This window comes from Acanthaster planci, linkage group LG08, assembly GCF_054643075.1.
Source record: "Acanthaster planci isolate LZ-2023a linkage group LG08, COTS_SCS, whole genome shotgun sequence".
Taxonomy (NCBI): domain Eukaryota; kingdom Metazoa; phylum Echinodermata; class Asteroidea; order Valvatida; family Acanthasteridae; genus Acanthaster; species Acanthaster planci.
Window position 1 is genome coordinate 2,932,118 of NC_141784.1, and position 18,744 is coordinate 2,950,861.

Genomic DNA, 18,744 nt, shown 5'->3' on the forward strand with positions numbered 1-18,744 from the left:
TAGACTGGTTCTCGTCCCTGCATTACTTTCCTCTTTCTTACTGGGAATGAAATACCTTTATGTAGGAACTAGTCAAGTGAAGTTCCATTCAACAGGTACCATTGAATAGAACAAATAATTCAGTGACAAGTGATTAACGATCAACCAATTCGATCTTGGGGATTTATGCAGGTATTGTATGTCTTTTATAGAATGGCAGGTTGCATGCACTGTGCATCACATAAGTAAAATGGTGACATGAATGAGTTGTAACTCTGCAATAGATCAATATTGCTACAGAGGTTAAGAAAGCACTATCACGCAGTCAATGAAAAAGCACCAACCCATTACTCTGAAAATTGATACCTTGTAAAAAGTATTCCTCAATTCTTCCTCTCTCACTGTGAGACTAAACCTGACACTTCAACATTTCAGTATCATTTACTTCAAGTATCAGTGATTTCACTGTCTCCTAATTCTGGTCAGGCCCTACTTCTGCAGCACAAGGATGAGAACCCTCTCTCTGGCAAGGTCTGGTGGCACGATCTCTGAGTTTATTGTGCCATGTTTATCCAGACATCCAGGCATAAAAATCAAACGCATGATCCCGGCTGAAAACACGGGTGAACAAACCTGGTTGGGTTGCTGAGTTCGGCTTGGTAGGTGGCGGCTGGGTGGGGGACCTTGTAGGCGGGCCTGGTTCTGAAAGGAAGAAAGAACAAAACGCGTCACACCAAGAAACTGATCAATCCTCAGGGTTTCAAGAGCTCCTTCAAATTAAGCTACTCAGTTGCAAATCCTTTCACTTGGTAGGCCTACCGTTCCGAACACTCCCAGTTTCAAAACCTGCCACTGAGAGAAATAAGAGCTTGATAAAGAACGGATTCCACACACAACAGACAGCCGTGACACCGAGTTAAAAGTTAAAAACAAGTTTTTGAAATTCCCTGCAGTGTGTCACGAGCTCAAGTGTGACCCCAAGGCCTCGTTTTAAAACTGTAAACAGTCATAAATAAGTCTGACAGCTTATTTAGTTGAGTGCCCATTATGGTTTTTAAAAGAACTTGGTTGTAAATCCTTTCCCAGTTTTTAAGTTTCTTCTCCTACTTTTATCGAATTTAACGATCATACGTAAAAATCAGAGACCTAGTGTGAGACGGGCATGCACAATGCAATCAAATAAGTCTGCACAGAGCCACACTTTCACTCTCCATTGATACAGCTGCATTCTGCATCTCATATCGCATCGTGCTTGTTGTATGCGCCAATTGTCAGTGAAGGAGTTTTTAGTGCTGTATGTAAGAGACATGTAAGTCTCAGAAATGGCTAGAGGGTAGTTTCTCACTAAATTAGAGAAAATTGATGAACAGAAATCACTGGAAAAAACTATCATTTTCAACTCCGATTTGCATGAAAAAAAGTATTTGTGATGTGAATGAAAAAAAGCTGAGTGGTTTTTATAGAAGTATGATTAACACCTGCTGGGGCCTGGCGCCAATGGGCCTCAAGCTGGACCGAGAGAAGGCACGATTTTCTTAGCAACGGAGGCTCGTTTGGTTGGAAATGAACTTCGCTGGTTCACAAACGACTAAGAAATGCACACGTAACAGTCACGTCACTACCAACAAATTGAACACTCCCTACCGACGCTTCTCTATCCGACCGATGAGGGGGTGTTTCTGCTCAAGGCAGATAAAAGACCTCGCCTTCAGCGTGCTGCATTATCATCCCCAGGCTCGTATCCAGTTTGAAACTTACTTTGTCACTGAAACCACTCATGCTTTTAATTCCCTTATATATGAAATGGAAAGTTTCCTACGTTTCCGGACTCTGCAGATGTAGTTGGCTCCGAGGTTACAATTGACATCGGCCCATTCACCGCTCATCAGATCCATTTGGACACACTTGTTGTTTTCATTTTCATCATCAGATGGTTCATTGGCCTGCCAGTTGGCATAGTCCATGAGACTTAGATCAGACCAGGAATTGAAACCTGATTGAATTAAAAACAAAAAATCCACAACATCAAATCCATTCAACAAGTTTCATGTTGCATGGACTTCAAGCCCTGTTTTTTCTACCAGTTAAGGGGGGTTAAAACATGCATCTGAGTCCTCGGTCAAGGCCTTTTACTGGAGCTATATGACTCCAAAGCCTTTTATGCCTCTTTGGAGTCCTATGGACTTATTTTCACTGGTTCAGAACAATCACCTGACCAGGCGATAAAAACATATATTACCCTCATCCGTGTGCATATCACATCGTGATGTCATGGACTAGTCCCCCGCCCCATTCATTTAAACCATGATACAGAGACCATTTAGTATACTACTGAATTCCTCAGGTACTTCTGCTACTTTCACCTACAAGTTGATTATAGTCAACTGCAGTGGGAGTAGCCAATCCGCTGTGATCAGCTGTTGGAGTGTGGTAAGTTTTTGAAAACATTTTCAGTTTGTTTTGAAGCTTGTTCCTCCTTATGAGTTTTTAAATATGCTGTCTGCTGAGATTGGAGACGTGCAGAATCCCCCCCCCCCAAAAAAAAGTCTTTCAAGATGCAAAGATATATCTTTTGGGCAAGACTTGTACGTGTGCGGTCCAACATACTCCACTCAAAAAGTTAAGGACCGCATTTTATTTTGTGTATCCTTTACTGCTGAAAATATGCATTTGATGTTTTATAACATTTTTTAAATTTTTTATTCCAATGAGAACACCATCTAAACAAACAAAAAATGAAAGAACTAGATCCCAATCAGTGCTTGGGAAAAAAGTCACAAGTTAAAAAAAAAGTGGTCCTTAACCTTTTTGGAGTAGTGTAGTTAAACCAATTTTGTGATGAACTGTACACCTCTCTTTCCTGCAATGAACCAAGATATCTATTCCACTGAAATTCGAGACACTTCAGGTGAGGAAAATATGGAAAGAGATTCAAGAGTGGAGTTTAACAAAACAGTTGATTTACAACTGTGAAGTGGGACATGATGTATTTACCACCCTTGTCTTTGCCTCAGGTGCTTATAGTCCCTCGGGTACTGGAACATCATATTTATCTAGCTCCCACATCACGGCAGTCTGTAATTGTCAACCATTTGCGTTCAGCGTTCCTTAGGCTCACAACTTATTCCCTTCCCAGGAACATATTGTGAATTAACTTCCTATATTTACTTGCACGCGTGCCCCAAGCCCCACTCCCCTGAGCTCTGCACTGTCACAGATCCCATTACTCACGCGTGCTGTCGCGTCTCATGCCCAGCCAGATCTTGGTGTTAATCTCCCCGAAGACTTTCTTGGCCTCCGCCAGGATGAAGTCATTCTCTGCCTGGCTGTGCACGCTGGGCATGACCCCTCCGTTGTGCTTCGTGGAGCAGGTGTAGTCGCCGCTGTCGTACTGTATCTGCGAGGGGGTGTCGAAGACCACGCAGTAATCCGTGCCGGGGAGTTCGACATAGTCACCAGAGCAGACCCCTCCCCTAAGGCCTGGCTTTTCAGGGATTTGAGCTGATTGAGGGAAAAATCGTACACATCTTTTGATAGCTCCTGCAGGCGTGGATCATCAGTAACATTGCCATTTGGATTTATTTCACTGAACTGTAGCTACACCTATACACAGCACCATGTTTGAGTACAGCGTCAAATGTCACTCATGTTCCTAGAAGAACTTGGGGATTTGGACCAAGAGGAAGCACGAAAATGTAGAACTGAGTGTTCAATCAATTTTTAGTCAAATTAGAGATGTACGTGCTTTTTGTGCATTTATTTCTGACACACATAACAGGAAATTTTTACAGCTCTGTGGAATCGATATATGGTGGAGATGACACTATCCGGCATTAAAGAAAAACCCAGCGAGATGAGAGCCGTCTATTCTACCCTTGGCTTCAAGAGAGACTCCAACTCACTTGGATATTCACAATAGTAGTACTTAATGGTATCACATCCACGGACTGCCCAGTAGCCAGCTCGAGTCAGAACGACACAATCGCCATTATTATTGTTCGGTTCATTTGGGCCCCACTTGGTGAATTGCAGTGGGTAATTGTCGATCCACTCAAATACTCCAGTCGCCTTTCGGAAACCAAGCAAAAACATGAAACTGAAACAAGTCCGATTAGAATTTGAAAGAAGAGACACACTGGCGCCTCCTAGAGACTCCTTTCTTTTGTGCAGTGCTGTTTTTCAGAGCATCGGAGGCCAGGCCTTGAATTAAAAATTCCTGAATTCCAATTTCCAATCTGATCAGACATTTTTGGTGATCTATAAGCTACTTTCAGAAAAAAACAAATCAAGAAGTTGTTTGTTGTGGATAAGTAGGGTAACCACTACTCTTTGGCTTCTTTAGTGAATGAGTTGTTACACCCTGACAACAAATTCAAGCATTTCTGAGACCCAATCCACCTGTGCATACACTGCTGTGTCCTTGAGATCATACCCTGCTACTGAAAAGCTTAGCATTGTCAGGATCTGCTAAGTATCAATATTCATCAGAAGAAACTCCAGACGGTTAGGTTTTTTGTTCTCTTCTGTCGCTCAAAGTGACAACATGGGCTATGCAAGCTGTGAGGTTCAATTTGAATCTCCATGCACAGCATACAAACTTGGGAAGTCAAAGCTAATGCACCGCAGGTACACCCCGAGGTGTTTGCATCTTTGTCATAACAATCTTACGATTCTGCAACCCATGTGAAATGTCGACACGGCACATTGCAAAATGCAGAGCCCCCAAAAGTTTGGAGATCCAAGCCAAGTGAGGGCAGGCTTCGGCATCCAATTAATCGGTACTCACTGTATTGCGACGCATACCAATCCAGGCCTCCGCTGATTCGTCAAAATCATCCTGATACAGCAAGGACGTGAGCATTGCCGCTTCATATTGGTCAAACAGCGACAGCAAGTCCCCGCCCCTACTCTGGCAGTTCTACTCAAAGACAAAAATGGTTTGTTTTGTCAGGCTGAGCAAAACTAAGTATTTGCATAATATGGAAAACAGTCATTCGTTTAAAACAATTCTGCATTTGATAATGAGCCTGTAATTATGCCCATTACATTTTTGTTCTTTTTTTTTATTTAAGAAACTGACTTATTTCAGTCTGAATCTTTAACCCAAAATCTTGAACTAGCAGTTTCATGTGGCCTATGCGAACTTCAAAATGAGAACAACTTTGAAAATCAACCTGTCACCATCAAGGGGATCAGCTGCTTAGAACAGCTACCCGGAAGAAATGTGTTTCAAAAGCATGCATCACGCATACAGCTGGTTCGGATAGGAATGTAGCTTTGTAAAAGACCGTCAGGTCAAACTATGCATCGGGTGACAGAGCCGATTCATTAAACAGCACTGATTTGTCACACGCAAATGGATCTGGTGAGAAGAAACTCTCCAGGAAGTGATTGCGAAGCACATCTCGGCAGTCCATCCAAGATGTGTCAGCAAGTCATGATTTGCAAGTCCAAGTCGAGTCACAAGTCAAAGCTGGTATTTACAAGTCAAGTCACGAGTCACAAAAATAGTGACTTGAGTCTGACTCCAGTCCAAGTCACATGACTCAAGTCAGCAACTCTGGTCCATCCAACTGAACTGGCCATCCGGTCTCAAGATTCACGAGGAAAGTGCACTGGTGAGCAAATCCGTTTCTAACAATTTGAAAGTAGTGGTTAACAAATGAGCAAGCTTCAAAGGTAAAGTCATATAAAATCTCATCATCTGTTTCCTATTTTTTCGGTTGAATGTTACTCCTACTGTTGGATGCTATGCGTACAAGGTCTAGCCCTTTCATCAGCACATTGATCGGAAATAGTTGGCCATCTTCCTACCGTTCTAGCATCGCCAAACGAACGCTGGCTTGATGATTCCATGAGGTAACAGGTATCAAAGTACGGTGTGTATCTGCTGTCAGCACACTGGTTGCCTGGTGGATCGGGGGGAGTGCCCCCAGGAGTGACTGAACAGATAGAAATGGTAACAGAAGAAGGGAAAAAAAAAACAACCCAAAACGGTCAAATCTCCAAGGGACAAAATTCGCAGTTCTTAGATGGGACAGAGAACAAAGAAATGTGGAACGCTGGTAGAAATTGAGGTGCAAAGGTCTGTGGAACGTGCTTCATTTTACACCTTGATTCATGATCTGAAACCGTACGTAACGAGCACACAGTGTCGCCAAGCCACCTGTCGGAGCTGCAGACTAGGGTGGGTTTTTTTAAATTTCTCACAAACATTCAAGAAAAATACAGAAGCTCACACTTTTGTTTATAAAAATACAAATTATTAAAATACGTCACTATTCTTTGTCATTTTGGAAGAATATATCTGGCATTTTCTTTGCAGCCGGGAGAAGTAAATTCTTGTGAGCATACGACATTGTGTTTTTCAACCAATTAAAAACTCTGTTGCATATTGCTCAATTGTTGCTTTCAAGCCAATATGAAAACTGGTTACATACTGTCTATCAGGAGAGGGGACTGCACTCACATGCTCAGCAAATAATGCTTCCATACTGTGTCTACTGATGTGATAAGCCACTAAATACTTATTTTTTTTGGCAAATGATTAATTTTTTGCTTTCAGAATACTGCAATGGGTTTGCGAAGGTTAACAGATCTTTTATGTTCTGCAGGTGTTTAAAAAGCCTCTGAACCACACATTCAGTAGGAAAGTGTTTGGATGCAGTGGCGGAGTAGGTTTGGATGAAGACCTGTAGTAGCTTATAGCGAGCTGGAAAATGAACAAACTCGCATTTACCTAATGGAGACTGGCAGAGATAGGCCCGTGGGACACTGCAGGTGACGTCATTCCAGCTACCTGGATCATCAGGATTGTTCATCATCACCACGCAGCTTTGAGAATTCTGTGAATGGTAAAGATTAGATCAATCGCTGGATAGTATACATGGCCTCACTGATGAGAAAGATTTGTTTTCAAGATAAAGACATTTCTGGGTATACGGCGGAGTATCTTTCTGCCAAGGACGTAGTAATACTGTATGCGAAGCCTACAGTTTTGAAAACAGATGACCTTATCTTAGGCCGTGTCCAAAACGGGCTCCCAGAGCTTCGGCTAGGTCTATTGTCGAGGCGTCTCCAAGCATTTCCAATGGAGCGAAGACCTAGACCTAGCTCTAGACAAGAGTTTTGGATGCAGCCTTATACTCTGGACAAGCACCATCTCGAGACAGAGGAAAAAAAGGTTAACACGGGCAGTTCACAATAGTGTGCCTCCAAGAGTTTGCAACGCGTTGGCCAATCACAATGCCCAAAATCTGTTGACCCTTTCCAAACGCGCATCGGGTCGACAAACTTCGGGCACTGTGATTGGCCAACGCGTTGCAAACTCTTGGAGGCACACTATTGTGAACCGCACGTATTGAGTCCAACTGGCTTAAAAGTGGCAGCAAAGTGAAATGCCACTTTCAGCATATCCACAACTATTTCAGTCTCAGCCAAGTACTTATTCTAAATCTGGCTAATAAAATGCTTCGTCAGTTTTGTTTGTTTTGCTGGAGCTGAACGAGAATCCCCCGGACCATGTGTTTCAGTGACTTCGCTCCCAGTCTCCAGAGTGCCCAATTCTCTAATCCCGCCTGGTATATGGGTCACTCTATAAATTTGGGGTCTGAAAGTGTGACTTCTTGGTGTCCCTGTTACATCCGACTGTGTACATTGCCATGGAAGTATCTCTGAAATCCAATTCCAATTATATTTGTTTGGCAGGTGTTAAAAAACTTGTTTCGCTATAATCACTCTTGGAAATTAAAGAATGCATTCTAAAATTGCCAACTTATATGTCAGATGTGACAGGGACACACACCAAAATTGGACCCAGAATTTATAGCAGGACCTTTACAGGACTGTTGCTCTCCAGCCCATAACAAAGTGTCACTTATCTCCCACCATATGTCTTAAGAGGTAGTCACCGAACTTCTCTGGCTGCCAAGTTTAAAACATTGAGAGCCACAATGACATTCTGGCATATTCAACCAAGTTTCTTGTTGGAAAAGCGGTCTAAAAATGCCTCCGAGTTTGAACAGAACAGGAACTGGCCTCCATTATGATGCCAAACAAATGCACTAGAGTTGAGCTCTAAAAGTTTGGGTCCTTAAAGTGGGCTCCGAACCCCAGAGAATAGACTTGACTCAAGTTGGGATCGATCCTCTGTGACGTTGTCTGTATTTGTGCTTTGGATATGAAGGCTGTACGCCGTTACTTGCTTTGCGCCCTCTTGTGTCCAAGTATTACTGTGAGTTGAGAAATCCTGACGTGACAAATTTGCCAACGTTTGTACACAGCGAATACGCTCATCTACCAAAAGTGGTAGCAGCCAATCAAATTGCTGGACTTGTTTTTACATCATTCATACCTCTATTATAATGGAAGAGCCTACAAGTCTGACTACTTTGGTGGAAATTCCGTACACATTATCATGTCGTTCATATGCAACTATGAATAACTACATATCACCGACAGGGGTGTCTGATTGGCTTATGCGTCAAGTTGGACTTACTGACGGGCGACGCACATTGTACAATCTTTGACGTTGATGCCAATATCGCAGAAAGGCTATCAAATGACAGTGCCTTATAAGAAGATATGCAATTGGTCGAGCACAACAACCGTATACTGTGTACAGTAAAGGAATGACTGACTGGGAAGCGCAGTCCGACTTGATTCGAATCTACCCAAGGGTGGGCTTTGCCTCCCCCCAGTTCAATTTTTTTTTGGGGGGGGCAAGTTGTTTCTACTGCTCTATAATACTTGAAAGCATAACACATTCCCACCACGCCATTCTCCTTCCTGAAAGCAATGTCTCAGTAGATGAACATTTACAAAGGTCAAGGGTACAGCGTGCCACGTGGCACTGAGCTCGGACGGAGTGTGGGACTTTGCATGGAAGCCATTTACACCAATGTCTTCAACACCATGTCAAGTTTGCTTCTTTTTTTTCCGGTGAAATCTGCCATTGCAAAAGAGAAACTTGAAATAAGAACAATTTGAGGTATAACTAGCCATCGGCCAAGCAAAACAGGCTTACAAGGAAGAGAAACAAAATGGAAAAAGGTTGGCTCTAAATTAGCCCAACCAAGGTATTCATTCTGTGTTCAAGAGGTGTCACTCTTTGAGCCGTGCATGGACCTACGGGGTCAGTGATGGGTATGATGTTGTCTGGCTGGCCTTCCATCCAGGCGGTGTACTCCAACGGTGACTCGTCGGACCAGTGATACTGGTTGTGGATACCGATGCCGTTCAAGCCAATCCACATGTCCACACCTGAGAATGCTTTGATGATGGCCGTCATCAGAGCTGATGGAACAAACAAGAAACGCACCAAGAACACTGATTTAAGCATGCAGACCAATATTTCATCTCAACTTTGAAAAATGGAAATCAGGCTTTCACAGGATGATTTAAGCCTGCAAAACACCCAAATTCATCTGCTCATCAGATCATCATATAAACAATACCTTTTTTCCACCATTATCTACATGCACGCATGCCATACAATGATCGGGCAAAGGACGGCCAGTCAAAAGATAATGACAAAATGAAAGCCATCCATTTCCAACTTTTTTTGTTTTGTTCCACTCAGTCAAAAGTATTTGTGATGGAGATTACACCACTGATAAGCCTTGAATGACACCGACCAAAAATGGGTGCCAAGATGAGGAAATCATGACAATTTCCTCCACTTAGAATCTGTCTATGGAGGGTGCCATTTTGAATCATATGGCTTCATTCATGTGAAATCAGACCGCTGCCGACCCCAACTGCAATGACACCGGATATCGTGAAATCAGATGCCAAAGATTGAAAGGTGCTTAATTTATCCTAACACCTCTCTTGTCTACATAGCCAAGGCTCTTTGATCTGGTAGTTGACAAAATAACAAAAGTGTGTGGCAGGCTTCACATCCTCGGTTACTTGCAGTGACTAACTTCTGCAAATACGGGCGTTTCACAATAGTGCGCCTCCAACAGTTTGCAACACGTTGGCCAATCACAGTGTGCAAAATCTGTCGACCCAATGCGCATTTGGAAATGGTCGACAAATTTCACGTGTTGTGATTGGCCAATGCGTTGCAAACTCTTTGGATAGGAACTCTTGTTTTTTTTTCGGGGGGGAAGGCAAAAAATTGGGAAATTTTGTCACGTCCTATGACCTGTCTGAGGGTTGAGACTACATTTTGGGGGCTCTTTACACGTTTTGGGAAGGAAGGGAAATGAAATAAACCAAGCAATTGCCTACAATTCATTTTAAAAAAAGTTCGACACTATTTTTTTGGGGGGGGCAAGGGGAACCAATTAAAGCCCTAATTGCCCCCTGCCTCCTTTGCCTACTTCAGTCACATGACCGGTCATAAGTAGCACAGCGACTAATAACAAAGGAAAACTACTGTCACAGTTGTATGGCTTGCAACTAGGCTTAAGATTTGTGATGCCTAACTTGTAAAGAACTTACAGGGACTCACAGTGGATTACAATGTGAAACCACCAGCAATGCCCATTTGTATTTGTAATCATGCCCCAAAAGTTTATGTTGGCAAGTCTGTGACTGTGCATCTGATATCTAAAAGTAACCCCTTACCTTGCTGTCCGGGATGGCTGACCGTGGCAAGAGTCCAACCCCTCTCTGTTCGACCTGATCTACAATCGTCTCTGGCTGCAATCCAGCCCTTGCCCTCCCCGTCCGAGGCGCCTTTCACGCTGTAGCACATTTTTCCCAGTTTGAAGTAATCGTTGGGGCAGCCGCCACTAGTGGGATAATCGGCAAGGGGGTCCTTGGGGCTGCTTCCCGATTCCTTGCGCTTGCAGACGTACTTGAGTTTGTTTCCGCAGGCGCTCGTCCCCCACTCTCCATCTGCGATCAACAAGAAATCAAAACCTATTGGGAAGGCCGGAATGGACAAAAAAATCAATCAACAACTTCTACATCAATCACCATGGGTTCAGGCGAGAGACTGAGCTGAACCGGAGTCTTAGCTTGGACAACTAAATTTCGAATGGATGTGCTGTGAAGGAGAGAGGGTCAAAAATCCTAGGGTATCAGGGCTCCAGGGGGTAAATTCAGATGACTTAAACGAATGTCACTCACCATCTCATACAAAAAAAATATGCATTAAGCCACACGCCGTACTGATTACTCTTGCAACTTACACAATCACCGACGCAGAAATTCAACAAACTTGAATCACATTCAACTTGAGTTGAGTAAATTGTCGAGTAAATTGTCTGTGCAGAGTAGACCAATGAAACATGCCCACTGGCATGATAGAAAATAAAACGCCCCTCTTCTTTCAGTGTCGTGCATTTGGCCGATGGTCTCCACATGGACTAGGAAATAAAACCCCAATGATCAACAAAATGGCCAACCATGAATGAAATACACGGAATCAGAGTACAAGTTTAACTTCAAGAAGTGATGTGTCATCTTCAGAGTTTTGGACATCGATTTGTTTCAATTTTTGGACTGTCTCTTCCAGAACTCTTTTCCGCGACTGTCTGTGTCATGAAATCTTAGGTGTTGTCAGAGATCATTTCAACGATTTGGGAGTACAAGTAGGCTTTAGGAAAATGCTTTATCAGAGAGGGGTGCCAGATGTTCACAGACTTTTTAGTAGTTAACATTCCAACTGACTTCTTTCTTTAACAATCCTTTCACCAAACAAGATCTAACAGCAAAAAGTCCGAGTGATGGGAATGGGTGCTGAAGAGGCATTATGTTGGGTGTCTTACTTTGCCAGATCAGCAGTTCCGCACATTCTTCCTCATCGGCCAGGTTGACTGGAAGCTGATCGCCAGGGAATTCTGAATACTGATTGATGTCAAATGTTGTTCCATCGCTCCATCTATATGGTGATAAATATTGCAGCGTACAAAGTCGGTGATTAGGAAACGGGCATGCTGAGAATAGGTGCTGAGTGAATTGCTAGAGTGAGAGCACATATCAACAAAGCCAACTAAAGCGACCGTAAAAACGAAAATTCAAAACTAGTCGGCTTTATCCAAGCATGCCATGGAAAGAGGATGTAGCAGTGGCTATAATGAGATTGGGGAGTGATACATGTAGGATAGGTGGTGCCCTGTGGACAGCCAAGAGATAGGGTGGGTTGGTGGTATTGTTGGAATCTGATAAAATATCACGTAAACCCATGAGTTGGAATGCAAAATTAAAATGCATGCTTATGATCATTCATGCCATGGAAATTGTTTTTTTTCCTTTTAGCATGTTTAGTTTGTTGTTGCTGTTAGCTGGTGTTGTAATTGGCATTGTTCTGCTGCGGCTACGGATGCTGTTCTGTTGTTACTGTCTACAGCTGAAGCTGCAGGTGTTTTGCTCTTGTTGCTTAATCTATTACCGACGTTCTCTTAATGTGATTATAGCATGCATATAGATGCAGATGTGTAACTCACCCAAAATCACCATTGCCGTATTTCCGCAAGCCAATCCAGTAACTCCTCGCAAAGCCAAAGGACTGCAAGGGGACAAGAAAGAGCGACCCAAAACACCCAGGTGAAGTTGGCCACACACACTCAAATCACTATGTATCATACTGAACCCGAACCATTTAGAAAGACAGAGGAGAAATTAAATACTCCACCTCTGGTGGCAAGGGCATGAGCAACCCCCAACCATTTTCGGTGGTAGCTTTAATCATGAAGGACCTGTGAACACTTGTATGCAATGTCTGTCTGTAGAAGCAGGTGATGACCTTATATCAGCTCCGTGCTGGACTGACAGATGTTTGAACAAACAATGTCCCATTGGGTGGCGGCGACTCGATCAAATGCGTGCACGGGGTCACCATCTGTTTGTAGTGTCTTGCCGTTTTGAAAATTCACCGTACACAGAGCCCTTTTGCTGTGAGATAACACCATCTGTGAGTGGTTAATAATGCTTCAGTGGGGAATCAATTGAGGTCTCCACGTACTGTTGGGAAAATCAGCAGCGTTAAGAAGGGAGGGAATACGACAAAAGCTAGTAACTCTGGAGAGCCAGGTGTGCTGCAGTTCCTTTGTGAGGATGGTACTTTTGACCAATCACTGGTCCCCTCCCCTACCCTTCCCCCTAAAAAAGACCCAGAGAAATGTCGACAATTTCTTTTAATGACTCGAGTGTGCCAGCATTTTATGGTCCTGCCACCTCTCTCTGGGGGATGGTCAGGATTCTTCTGCATAGGACCAAGGACAGTCCACTTTAGACAAAAAGCCCCTCTCCTACCCCAGATCTGGATGTAGGCCACTGCCTGACATGGTCCCCACGAAATGTTCCTCCTGGAGTATTCTCCTGCCAAGTCTGCGTGTGAGATTGCCTTCTCTTCCACAATACACAAGTGGGACCGGCCCTTCCGAGGATTAAAAACCCACTCCCAACAAAACTAAAAATGCTCTGATGAATAAATTACTGGCAGTCGCAGGAATGGGCAGACACCACAGATAAAAAACAAGACCATACTAAAACAAACAAACAAACAAACAAACACCCCAACACCCCCAACACACCAACAAACAACCCCAACAAACAAACAAACAAACAAACACCCCAACAAACAAACAAATGAACATGAAGCGCAGAAAGACATCGATTAAAAGTCAGATTGGCACTTACTAAGATTCGGACCAAGGACTGCTCTTCTGAGCTATGAATTGATACCAGGTTGCCACCCTTATCTCGGCAAATGTTCTCTGCTTCTCTCCAGGTTGCATCTGCCGTCGCCATTCCAGTAACAGTGCTTGGCAAGTAGCAGTCACTTCCAATTTTGATCTCAATGTCTTGACCGGAACACTCTTTTTCAAACGCCAAGAAAAATAAGAGAAGCTATTTTAAGGCCCAGCGTAACTGTCTTTTATTTTTAAAATGACACAAGTTTCTTTCAAGACTGGTGTGGGTGCTGGTCTCAAAAAGGTAAACTGATTCGCCCTCGGCTAATACCAACTATCTGCCCCAAGATCATGTTAAATTGTAAACTATGCACTGCAAGGCCATGTGTATAAAGAAGTAGCCCTTGGCTGGGGCCAACTATCTGCCCTTAAATCATATGTTGAAATTGTAACCTATGCAAAGGCCAAGCAGAGAAAGAAATCGCCAGAATGTTCCAGATGGATCCAACCACACAAAAATGAGGGCTAACCATACAAAGAACGGCTGGTGCCCCTAGATCTCAACAACCAAACATTTGCAGCTGGAATGAAAATTCTTTCATCCTGGGCCTCACACAAGACACATCGATGTTTACTCCAAGGACATCACTGTCACCGTTCAGAGCCTAAGGGTCTCAAGGGGGGGGGAAGGAATTTAAAACTTGAAAGCAGGAGACTGAGCTGAGATTTAGAACCCCATGGAAATCACTGATATGAACTTAATCATCAGCCTTGCATTTGTGGAAGATTTTGCCTCTCATTAGAAACAAAGAAAAGTACTAGGCAGGCTACAAATGTAAACAAGACAGGATAAATACAAACGAGATGGAACAAAAGCAAAACAAACTTACAAAAAACTGTGACACAAGTTGATGGTATCACAAGTTCTACTTAAACAAACGTAAATTCATAAATAAACGGCACTGACTTACCCCTGCTTGTGTAAGTTTGCTCTGCACAAGAAAACAAATAAAATGCAATTTAATTAATAAAGTTGACTGATGGATAATGGTTTAAGCTGATTTTGTACGAGGTTTCTGCTCTAACAACACTGAGTATATTCACATTGTATTCTCAGTGTGGTTGGACAGTCATGGGGATAAAAATTCACAAGTTGGCTTGGTTGAGATTTGAACCCAAGACTTCCTGCTCACTCGTGCAAACGTCTGAACCACTCGTTTGATGAGTTGTCAATCTGCCGTGCATACATCAAGGCAGACGTAATGGCCAAAGTTGTTCACGTCAACCAACATCTGCCATGCCAGGCCTTAAAAAAGTACTTATTTACAGAAGAGAAGAAGCCCTTCTACAAATCAACAAAGTATCTTGAAATTCATGTTCATTTTTCTTCCACAAGTAAACTATAGCTGATGTCATCAACAGCTGGGCTTGTCATCAGCAGCTGGGCTTGTTATCAGCAGCTGGGCTTGTTATTAGTAGGGCACTGCTTGTACAATTGGTTTGTCACCCAAATCCCTCCAGTCTAAAGTCAGTCAGGGAAACATTTTACAACAATACAGCTGAAAATCATTCCCCCAGTTCAAGAAAAAATGAGTATTTTCACCGAGTTTTCTTAACTGAACTTAAACAAAGGAATGTCCACTCTAGCAACTACTCAATGGTACCGTTAGTGTGAGTCATGGAGTCAGTCCTGGTGGCAAAGTCATCATAGTGCACTCACGTTTTGGCATCTTGCAAACAGAGTACAGCGCTTTGAACTGGCAGATTTCATCGCTCCAGGCTCCAGCGCCGGCGGTCGTGATGGACATGGTGACGCAAGTCTCCACCAGCAGGTCCGCTGGGTAGCCATCGGGCTCTCCTCTACTCCAGAAGGCGTAATTAAACTCACTTCCGTCGATCCAACCAAAGGACCCTGTGAATAAGCATGAAAACATTGAGAAATGTGCCAGTCAAACCGATGACCGTTTCCATCCTTCAAATGCCCTTGAACGTCCCTGCACTGCGCATAAATCATCACGCCATGAAAGTAGCACAATTTAAAATCAAACCATAAACCATGATACAAGCTTTGAGCCTCCTTCACATGTAATTGCAAATTTCCCTTTGATGGTGTTTGGGGCCTTTTCAATCTTTCCCTTTGCTCAATAAGGAATGACAGCAAACGAAAGCATCTGTGCACACCTGCTACATACTTAACCACTCTGCACTCTGTTGAGCTTTTCACAAGTAATGAGTTCATCATGTGCAAGGTGTCCAGACAGACAGACATACACTATATGATTGTAAGAATTTATAGCAGGATGTTCCATATTTCAGTAATTATGCAGTTCAGAAAGCGTCTAAATTGCATCATCTAATGGTGGAAAATGGAGAAAAAAAAATTACAGGCGCAAGCATGGAAGCACATTGAAGAACGGGTAAGTTTTTGGGTCCTTCTTTTTTTCAATTTCTGATTAAAGTTCACTATCACTCACTCCAGTCATTGTTGCCAGTCTGAACGCGTGTCAGTCCAATCCAAACAAAGTCACCTCCAGGATACCGGTTGTTTGCTCTGCTGTATACAAATTCATTCTCGGCAGCTGATGTGATGCTTGCTAGTGTGGCACCTTCGTACATCCGCAAACACCTGTGTCGTGAGAAGTTGATGAACTAAGGACCTTGACCTTAAATGGTCTCCCTTAATCCTAAGAGAGGCTTTTTTTGGGGGGGAGGATCACCTCACAGACTAAAAGGTGGATGAATCAGCCCTCTTACAATCTTGGATGTTCCCAATGCCCAAGCTTTACGATACTGTCAAATTCATTCTTACATTGGCCCAAGAAAGCTTAGCTAAATTCAAGATTTTTCTGCAGAGGCTGCCATTTTGGTTAACCGGTGTTCACAGTTCCAGCTGGTAGGATGCGTACGGTCATGGGTACACATGCAAACCTCTCTTTGGAACATGTAATGGGAAACCAATAAGAGTTCACGTCTGTAATGTTGCCGACGACGACTTATGAACTACATGGATCAGAAATGCATGAAAGTGTCAGAGGTTGCCCCACCTGAAGTTGGCCTCGCCCCAATCAGTCACGATGTCAGAGAAATAGTAGCAGTTGGATTCGAAACTTTCCCATCCACTCGGACAGGGATTCCCAGTGTCGGGGTCGGGAGTTGGAAACGGCATGCCTGACGGACGAGCAAAAAAAGAAGTACAGCAGAGCTTTTGAATTGGCTGGTTGGAGTGGTGGTATATTGGACAGGATAAAAAAAGTTCTGTTAACCTTGAAGCCCAGGTCAGCAAAAGATCGGAAATCAAAAAAGATGAAACTTCTGACCAATTATCAAATTTAGTTGAATTTGTTGACTAAACACTTTGTTGCTGCGTAAGGCCACTGATTTGTCACAGCCATTTGAGTGAATATGAAACAAGCTTATTTGTACTCTCAATTTTTTCACCCACCGAGTTAGAGCAGCGCATTAAGCAGGGGTTGATACGAACCGTGCAATACAGTTACATATCACACTATTTGTTGCCATGGACCGGCCTATCAGAATTGAGAATTCAAGTTTGCCTGAAGATAATTGGGGGTAACGCACAAAATACATGTACTGGTACACCCTCAGCCAAATGTACCAATACAAGAGACACCTGGTGTTTAAACTCTCCAGCACTGGATACTGTGAGCTTAATAATCTGACTCTTACTTATCTGATCGTAGCGGCAGAAGTAGGCAGCTGTGTCCGAGCACGTAGTGTCATCCCAGTTGTCCCCATCGATTCGGGTACGGACGCACCCTTCGTTGTCCTGGCCACTAGGTTCATTCAGGCCCCAGTTAGTGTACACAACAGGATAGCCGGTCACCCAACCATACTCACGCTGAACACGAACAACAAAGTGAGATTAAGGACCCCCAAATGAAATCATCCTACAGGCATGTAACAGGTTTTTTTTTTAGTTTTTAATTAAGCTTTATCAAATTTCGATTCCAATGTTAGTAATAAAAGTTCTTTCAAATTCATTAGTGAAGTTAATATCTACAGGTGGTTTTCTCAACATGTTGACTGCCGACAACGAGACAAATCCGATGAGATGCCATTCCGAGGGGCCATTTACACTGTTGCAGTTTTCCCAACCTGTACTGAATTCTGCCACTACGGGTTTACATGTACTCTTAGGAAATGAAAGGTTATTGTAACGTAAATTGAATACACTGGCATCACCGAAAATCACTTCAAATACGCTGCTGGCAGTTTGGAGAACAGACATCTGTAAAATGCTCATGTTTAAACAGACACCTGAACGATACCCATTTACCTACGGCAAATGATGGGAATGCCCTTTTGAAATTGTGCGCGGCAGTCAACATGCTGACACACTTCCACCCTGCATTCTCAACAACCTCCGGGTTGAAATTCAAGAGGGTTGGGCGGAATATGGGTGGACTTGTACCAGCAAAAGCAATTTTCAGAGAAGTCCAAGTACAGCTTCAAATTGACATTAAATGTAGTCTGCAGGGACTGTTTTGCTCTGCACAGAGAAAAAAAGCCAATTTGGCATCCTGGGTTTTTGTTGTTTCAGTGGTCTGCTTTAGGGAAACACTCACATCCGTTGCCTTCATTCCAATCCAAGCATAATTTTGTCCCAAGGCATACAGCATAGTGTCCAGGACAGCTGACTCATAACCGTCCAGCACCATGGCCAGATTAATCTGAGGGCCTTGCCCTGGGGCGGGTGACATTGCGCTGCAGGCCGCTTCAGCCTCGTCGAACGTAGATGGTAGGCTGGTGAAGATGGCGAAGCAGGCCGAGTCACCAACTGCATAGAAATCATCCCTGCATCTGCGTGCTGGTGGCACCTGAGTGCCATCGTAAATTGGATCTACATCAAGGCAAGAGAAACTCAAAACTCGAGAAAGGCGAACTCACTTTGCAAGGGCAAACTCTTGGAGGTGCACTATTGTGAACTGCCCCCGTATTGGAAGTTTCAAATGGGATGCAACTGGTTCCAATTGCTTTGCTTTAATTCAGCTTGTTTCCCCCATCAAATGGATTTTTCAAATGAGACTCAGTTGGTTTGAATTGGTCTTGAAATGGTTTCAATTGGCTCTTTGATTGGTTACAATTGGACTGTGAATTGGCTGCCTCAAATGGTGTCATTTGGTTTGAAATGGTCCAACTGAGAAAAGGTCCGAAC

The 18,744-nt window shown here is 43.4% G+C and overlaps 1 protein-coding gene across 1 annotated transcript in view; it reads right to left on the reverse strand.

The window, feature by feature from the left end:
- LOC110976017 (C-type mannose receptor 2-like) overlaps positions 1-18,744 on the reverse strand; it is a 54,572-nt gene that overhangs the window by 3,103 nt on the left and 32,725 nt on the right. The window contains exons 27-44 of the mRNA XM_022228935.2: positions 18,155-18,429; positions 17,256-17,427; positions 16,613-16,736; positions 16,043-16,194; positions 15,289-15,480; positions 14,540-14,560; positions 13,576-13,754; positions 12,381-12,442; positions 11,703-11,815; positions 10,555-10,827; positions 9,110-9,273; positions 6,719-6,824; positions 5,794-5,921; positions 4,766-4,897; positions 3,882-4,047; positions 3,211-3,480; positions 1,799-1,972; positions 613-681 (exon numbers count right to left, since the gene is read on the reverse strand). Coding sequence (XP_022084627.2) covers positions 613-681; positions 1,799-1,972; positions 3,211-3,480; positions 3,882-4,047; positions 4,766-4,897; positions 5,794-5,921; positions 6,719-6,824; positions 9,110-9,273; positions 10,555-10,827; positions 11,703-11,815; positions 12,381-12,442; positions 13,576-13,754; positions 14,540-14,560; positions 15,289-15,480; positions 16,043-16,194; positions 16,613-16,736; positions 17,256-17,427; positions 18,155-18,429 — 2,772 coding nt within the window. The remainder of the gene's footprint in view (positions 1-612; positions 682-1,798; positions 1,973-3,210; positions 3,481-3,881; positions 4,048-4,765; positions 4,898-5,793; positions 5,922-6,718; positions 6,825-9,109; positions 9,274-10,554; positions 10,828-11,702; positions 11,816-12,380; positions 12,443-13,575; positions 13,755-14,539; positions 14,561-15,288; positions 15,481-16,042; positions 16,195-16,612; positions 16,737-17,255; positions 17,428-18,154; positions 18,430-18,744) is intronic.